This window comes from Branchiostoma belcheri, unplaced genomic scaffold, assembly GCF_001625305.1.
Source record: "Branchiostoma belcheri isolate BF01 breed outbred unplaced genomic scaffold, Haploidv18h27 scaffold52, whole genome shotgun sequence".
NCBI lineage: Eukaryota > Metazoa > Chordata > Leptocardii > Amphioxiformes > Branchiostomatidae > Branchiostoma > Branchiostoma belcheri.
Genome location: NW_017804154.1, coordinates 708,598 through 715,770, shown reverse-complemented (window position 1 = coordinate 715,770; position 7,173 = coordinate 708,598). Strand labels below are relative to the sequence as shown.

Below are 7,173 nucleotides of genomic sequence, written 5' to 3'. Positions count from 1 at the left end.
TCTAGATCATGAGATATCAAAACCGGAAGTTCAGCTGCAGTACCATAACAAGCCGCTAGGGGGTCCAAAATCTAATCATTTCGAGGTCTCATCAAGACCTACCCACCTACCAAGTATCAAGACAATCCATCAAGGCCTTCTCAAGTTATCGTGTTGACAGACAGACACACACACACACACACACATACACGAACGCCCCTGAAAACATAACCTTCTTGGCGAAGGTAAAAATACACTCCATATACCGCACACAGAGGTAAAAAATGATTAGTCAACTATTGGCAGGGTTCATTTATATCAGCCTATAGCATATAGTCATTTCATCACATAAATAGTGTTATGATGTAATCACTATAATAAAACTGCAATGCAGAATTATGTTCTCATGTATTTTGCCCATTGAAAATTTAGATCTAAGACATTCCAAAATTTCTAAATTCTAACACACATAGCATGAATTTACACATACATAATTAATATCCTGTACCAACTAACGATGTACTAGCTTAAGGTCATGAGAAATGACCTTGCAACATTCAGCAGAATGTATCCAACTGCCATTGATTCAATCAGTAACTTATTACTTGCCATTGATACATTCTGGTTCATTCCCAGCCATTTTGTTTGCATGTGTTTTTTTTTTTGTGTAACCATGTAGGTCTACATGTACCATATTGGCAAGAGAGGGTCTCTACTGTACAAAAACTTGTAGTGAGTTTATGAGATCATAGACAGTCAGCAAGGCTCCCCTTCATACATGTATTTGCAAATAGATCATAGAGCAAGCAAATGCAACAAAACCACATATTTTCATCTCTAACACCATAAGATGCAAGTCTTGCACTCAAGACTATGAGGCTGTAGCAGCTTAACCAGAAATATGGCACTATTTTGCTACAATGTTTTTAGTAACAAGGCTCAGGAGTACACATAGGTCACCCTTGTATTTGTTCGACCCACACTTTGTCACTAGGCAAATACACTTGCTGGTTCCTGTGACATGGTGCCAAGTCCACCCAAGGTTTCTCCTTGCAGCAAAAACAAGACCCTGCAAGAACTGGATCAATACTGTAATGTAATAACTTAATAAGCTGTGGTCATAATCAGCTATTAGTTCTTTTGTGAGTGCTGTTTGCACTTGTAGCAGATCAATCCTAACACAATTAAAGTATGTAGCTCTTACACATCATCAGCACATTTTTCTGAGTCTGATCATGGTTTAGCTGTTTTCCAACATGGCTTGGTCAACAAAAAGAGGTCTTTGTGGGTGAGTGTTTACTCAGTAAAGCTGTTGCAATCAAGTGTGAAAACCAAGCACGAAATATGGTAATTTTAAAATTACTTCTTACTCGGGACTCCATTTCATGGGAAAGGCAGAGGGAAAAATGCTGCATTAACAATTTCAGTAAAAATATGGGGTCTCTAGCTAGGGATTTTATTGTCAGGTGTTGACCACAAAAGGGCTAGGGTTGACGTGACAGGTTTTTGGTCAGGAAACTGCAAACACAGCATTTTTTTTCTAGTAGCAGTTGGTATCCAGTCTTTGATTATGATAATGCTGTGGGGGCCCATGACACAGGAGTGGGCAGCAGTCAACCAGTCTTCACACAATGCCTCCAATCAACGTTGCAACTCTGTCCAGCCGGTCCACACAAGCAAGGCTGCCCTCTCTAAAGTCTAATGTCATTCCTCATTTCCATCCAGGGTTTCATTGGTCTACACTGACCTCTGTTACATTGCCTGGCAGCTGCAGTTCAGTGATGATGCAGCCAATTATGAATAGGCCTTATAATTAGAAAATAAGCTTGGGGCAATCCTGAAAATCATCCTCTCCTAACATCTGCTTGGAGATAATGTCCACAAGAGATGATTCAGTGGCACTGTGTATAATAACCATGATGTAATGAATGAATGTTTGGAATTTGAATCCAATGATGATCTCATGGGAAAGGTGTTGAGTGCACATTGACCATATATGTAAATTACAACGGAACACTGTGGGGCTTGAAAGTTGAGTTTTCCTCTCGTCTGCAATATTGCAAGCTACCGTATCAGCAACTGTGAGCATGGTTTTATAGAACTGAATACAATTTCAATTTTATTACAATGGCCAATACTACATCAGTGCCATACTTTTTAACCTATGGTGTAGTATGTGCAGTGACAGCACAGGTGCATGTAACTAACACTTACACAGATAATGCCTTGTATCTGTGTTGACAGATGGGTATTTCAAGCCCTGATAACACTAGTAGTGATATAGTGTAATTGATCTCCTTCCTTGCAGGCTGTGTTATTTTTTTCTTGGTCCCTTCATGCATTTCAGTTTCACTTTCTTTGTTTCCTTTGCCACCCACGCATAAGGAAGTGTAATCAAGTGTTGGAAAGAAACCTAAAGTTGAACAGGATGATTCAGTTTACCAAAAACAAAAAATTTAATAATACACCATATTTGTAACGGTAATCTTGATGGTCTATTAAAAATGGAGTGACTCATTTGTAATACTAGTATACGAATGCAAGCTACATAACGGTACGTCATTATTGACGGAGTCTTGGGGACTAACATTCCCAAAGACACGCCCCAAAAATCCTCAAGACTCTCCTGGGGATTAGACAAAGGGGCCCTTGGGTGAGTTTCTTTCAAGAGTATAAATTTGATGGTTGCTCTATTAAACAGGATCACAGTGATAACACAGAATCACAAGGAGAATGAAAAGTACATGTCTATAGTATATAATACCTGACAATTGTCCCGAGCTGTAGAAAGTGGAGAAAACTCCGCCAGAGCCAGCTCAGGATAGCCGGTTTCTTCCTGGCCACCCTCCCTCTCTGATCATCGCTTTCTTCTTCTGCGTCTCGGCTTTCGTCTTGGAGGTACCACTTCAGACTGAACAACTGCAGCACGATAGACGGTAAGGCAACGAAGAACAGGGTAAAGCCGAAGAAATAGTACCGCTTTTTACTCCAGTACATGCAAGCCAAAGCAATGTCTGACCCGATGTCCCAAACAAACGTCAGGATGCCTCCGACTGTCCACAGGACGTCGAGTGTCGAGAACCGCTGTTCATACAAGCCTTCCCTCAGTTCCGTACATTTCTGTATGCGCATGCAACAGCACAGTCTGCTACAACCTGGGTCAGGGATCTCCTGAGACGTTGAACGCGCGTGTTGGAGAGCAGAGTTGGCATCGCCGTTCGAGTTGGCCGCCATTTTGAGTTCGTGCTCCGACTCGCCGGGAAATCCCGGAAGTAGCTAGTCATGTGAAAAATGACGTCACTTTTCTTGCCAGAGAGATTCCCCTTGACACGTGGATGGACTCTGCGGTTTTCATGCTTGTTTGAAGAACTAGAAGGGAATGTGAAACCCTTATCAATTTGATCTTTTTCTGTCCTAAGAATATAAATGGGGAAGCTTAAGAGGGGAAACTTAAAGCATCCAATGCGATTTCAGGGCAGAAAAGTTGGAACTTGATATTCTAAATAAGGCAATCTTTGTGATATTGATACACACTGCTTCGCATTAGCACATTTGAGTCAGCATTTTATACTTTTGGCATTCAAAACTGCAGAAACAAGCCCCAAGACGAGTCCTCTATTTCCTGGTTGGTACCCTAAAAATCAGCCCAGGGCCCTTCCAGTAACCATTTTCCTTCAGAATTTTAGGAATTTTTGCTCCATGAGGGTCAATATACTTTGGGACAGTCTGGTTTCAACTCACTATGTTGATAAATGACTAAATTATTGGCTTTCAAAAATCGGGTTTCCAAGCCCTTAAACTGCATTGGATGCCTTTAACATTACATCTAGAAATGCCGTGCACCTGTGCACGTGTGATCTTGTCTGACTCAGAGGCAACTTGGGGTCTGTATCTACATCTGTATAGCCGGTATAACCGCCCTTGGCGTAACTGACAACGGCGTAACAGGGTCTTTTTCCAAAAAGAAATGCAGCGTTTGCTTTTAGTTTTCAAGCTACTATACCTAGCCTTTCATGAGAGTCTTGGGGATATGACCCTTGTTTCTTGTAGGAGGCGAAAGAAACTATCTCAGGAGTCGTCGATGATAAAATGAAGGTTCAGCTAATGAGATACACAAGGAAATCAGAGGAGTCAGAAAACACAGTCCCCTTCCTGCCCATATTGTAAGGAAATTTTATTACAACGATTCTAGCCTAAGTCTTCTTTAAGAGTTGCTGCAGTGTCAAGACAGCGTTCAGTCGACCTCCAGGTTGAGTCTCCTGAACACACTGTCTAAGGGCGTCCTCTAGCGGACCGTTAATTTCACCAGGAGGGTCATGTAGAAGGCCTTTGAGGGGCTCCTCAACTTTATCTTCCGTACTTTGTTCTTCGTTTGCTTCACTGGTTTCCCCCCAGTTGCGTCGCTCAGGATATTTCAGGTGGTTAGACAAAATTCGGGCACATATGCTGGCATACATCATTGGAGTGTACCTTAGAATGTCCTGACAATGATACGGGTCGTTGAATAGTTTCTTCTGGAAGTCCATGTAACACTGCTCGTTGCACATCTCCGTCTGTTCATGACTGATTCTCCGGTCGATCACCATCTCATCATCCAAGTCTATCAATCTAACCCGTCCGCGGCTGTCGACTGCGAAGTTTTGGAAAGACACGTCCGTTAAAAACAGAACCCAGTCCGGGTCCTTTCCGCGAAGAGTGTCCACCAGTTGTAACAACTGCACTGCAATGTCAGCTCGGACTCCCCAGGGGAAGTCCATGAAAGTGTCTAGCGTCCTCCCTGCATGTTCCACCAAAATAACTCTGCCGCAAGCCCCGTAAAACTTTGGAAAAGGCCAAGGTGTTGTAGACTTTGTAGAGAAATATCGGAGTAAAACCGACTCCACATTGAGGAGAAGTGACGTGGCGAGAAACGCGCGTCCTATTCTGTCTACTTCCGTACTTTCGTTGTCGACGTACAGCTGTTTCACTTCTTGTAAAAACCTGGCAGGCAAACAGAGTGACAAAGCTGACTTTTCCACGTGGCAGATTCTCCACGCTTCCTGCAGCCACGGTAGTTTCAAAACAACGTCGGTCACCAACATGGTCTCCAGAATGAAAGACGAGGCGTTACAAACCTGACGACGCGACGACACCCAACAGATAAACCTCTCAAACTTCTGCCATTGATGTTCCGCACACAGAGTTTTAGCAATAACCGTTTTACCGTCCACCGTCCCGATGGAAACTGCACCTTTCTTCAACGGCCTGTCTGAATGCACATTCTGGAAGTGTCCCCGGTGGAGAAGTTTACAGGTGTCCCCAAAACACGCCGGACATTTTCCTGTCTCCGCCCACGAAATCTCGAGGTCGTGTGTCAGGACAAGTGCCCTCTGCCTGGCCTTCAGAGTGTAGACAAAAGCAACTAACAGCAGTACTACCACCAGGACCACCTTCGTCCTAGTTAACCTATGGCTCCACAGAAAGCGATGAAATAAGCGCCACGATATTGAGCAGGGAGTTAGTAACATGTTTCTTTGCTCATTTTAGTAAACCAACCACGCTATGGCTAAGTCCCGGGACTTCTGCCCGAAGGCAAAATTCCTTACACCAAGGACATTATGTAGATGTCCTTGCTCAAACACAGAGTCGTCGAACTAGGGCAACGTTTTGTCAGACGAGTATCCCAGTGTACACTCCGTCGAGTCAGGTGCGCAGCCGTTCCGCGCAGCTTGATTTTCAAGTTTTCTGTTCTGCAACCCGCCACGGTATCAAAAACACTTGTCTAGGCTAGTCATGGTGAGACAATGTTGACTTAAAAGTCAGCGAGGCAGAAGCTTTTCTATATATAGGACATTATATGTAATGTCCTTGCCTATACAATAGACGAATAAGCTGACTTTCAGGTTATATGAATTGGAATATGAAGCTCAGTAAGTGTACTTATATATGCACAGACGGTCGGCCTACGTAGAAATACGCGTGGATAATACAGCGAACTACCAGGTAAACGGAACTACAATCGTCTGCAGGTCCGTTTACCTCCGATGGATGAGGGCCTAAGACATTTTTTTCAATTACTTTATGGATTATGACTTGATTATGATAAAAAATGGTCTTCTGGATCTGTTTCTCTATAGTGCACTTATAATTTGATCCGCGTCGACAGCAGTCACTGTGATCCTTAAATTCCCATAGTTTTCAGCAAAAGTAAAATATTCCATTTGATCAGAGTCTTGGAGATATGACCCATTAGGTCTCTTGTAGGAGGCGAAAGAAACTATCTTAGGAGTCGTTTTTTACATAGTGGTGGCCTCGTAATACGACCGTTGGGTCACTTCACGTTGATGAGGATCCAGCTGATGAGATACACAAGGAAATCAGAGGAGTCAGAAATCACAGTCCCCTTCCTGCCCATATTGTAAGGAAATTTTATTACAACGATTCTAGACTACGTCTTCTTTAACTTTAAGAGTTGCTGCAGTGTCAAGACAGCGTTCAGTCGACCTCCAGGTTGAGTCTCCTGAACACACTGTCTAAGGGCGTCCTCTAGCGGACCGTTAATTTCACCAGGAGGGTCGTGTAGAAGGCCTTTGAGGGGCTCCTCAACTTTATCTTCCGTACTTTGTTCTTCGTTTGCTTCACTGCTTTCCCCCCAGTTGCGTCGCTCAGGATATTTCAGGTGGTTAGACAAAATTCGGGCACATATGCTGGCATACATCATTGGAGTGTACCTTAGAATGTCCTGACAGTGATACGGGTCGTTGAATAGTTTGTTCTGGAAGTCCACGTAACACTGCTCGTTGCACATCTCCGTCAGTTCATGACTGACGACCGTTCTCCGGTCGATCACCATCACATCATCCAAGTCTATCAGTCTAACCCGTCCGCGGCTGTCGACTGCAAAGTTTTGGAAAGACACGTCTGTTAAAAACAGGACCCAGTCCGGGTCCTTTCCGCGAAGAGTGTCCACTAGTTGTAACAACTGTACTGCAATGCCAGCTCGAACTCCCCAGGGGAAGTCCATGAAGGTGTCTAGCGTCCTCCCTGCATGTTCCACCAAAATAACTCTGCCGCAAGCCCCGTAAGACTTTGGAAAAGGCCAAGGTGTTGTAGACTTTGTAGTGAAATATCGGAGTAAAACCGATCCTCGTTGAGGAGAAGTGACGTGGCGAGAAACGCGCGTCCGACCCTGTCTACTCCTGTTCTCTCGCTTTG

At 43.8% G+C, this 7,173-nt stretch overlaps 3 protein-coding genes across 4 annotated transcripts in view; all 3 read right to left on the bottom strand.

Annotated features, from left to right (window-relative positions):
- LOC109480807 (XK-related protein 6-like) overlaps positions 1 to 3,289 on the bottom strand; it is an 8,348-nt gene extending 5,059 nt beyond the window's left edge. Inside the window, exon 1 of one of the 2 annotated variants that reach the window (XM_019783124.1) lies at positions 2,744 to 3,289. In XM_019783124.1, coding sequence (XP_019638683.1) covers positions 2,744 to 3,213 — 470 coding nt within the window. In that variant the 5' untranslated portion in view covers positions 3,214 to 3,289. The remainder of the gene's footprint in view (positions 1 to 2,743) is intronic. The other variant, XM_019783123.1, reaches the window with a different exon arrangement.
- Positions 3,290 to 4,140: 851 nt separating this feature from the next.
- Positions 4,141 to 5,583, bottom strand: LOC109480693 (deleted in autism protein 1 homolog). Its single transcript, XM_019782925.1, has one exon. It carries the CDS (start codon positions 5,484 to 5,486, stop codon positions 4,173 to 4,175), a length of 1,314 nt encoding a protein of 437 aa, XP_019638484.1. The 5' UTR covers positions 5,487 to 5,583; the 3' UTR covers positions 4,141 to 4,172.
- A 241-nt stretch (positions 5,584 to 5,824) lies between these two features.
- The window catches only part of LOC109480651 (deleted in autism protein 1 homolog), a 3,154-nt gene continuing 1,805 nt past the window's right edge, over positions 5,825 to 7,173 (bottom strand). Inside the window, exon 4 of the mRNA XM_019782881.1 lies at positions 5,825 to 7,168. Coding sequence (XP_019638440.1) covers positions 6,407 to 7,168 — 762 coding nt within the window. The 3' untranslated portion in view covers positions 5,825 to 6,406. The remainder of the gene's footprint in view (positions 7,169 to 7,173) is intronic.

Excerpts from the sequence above, each read along its gene's own strand:
- LOC109480693 (XM_019782925.1), bottom strand. The coding sequence starts at position 5,486 with ATGTTACTAACTCCCTGCTCAATATCGTGGCGCTTATTTCATCGCTTT.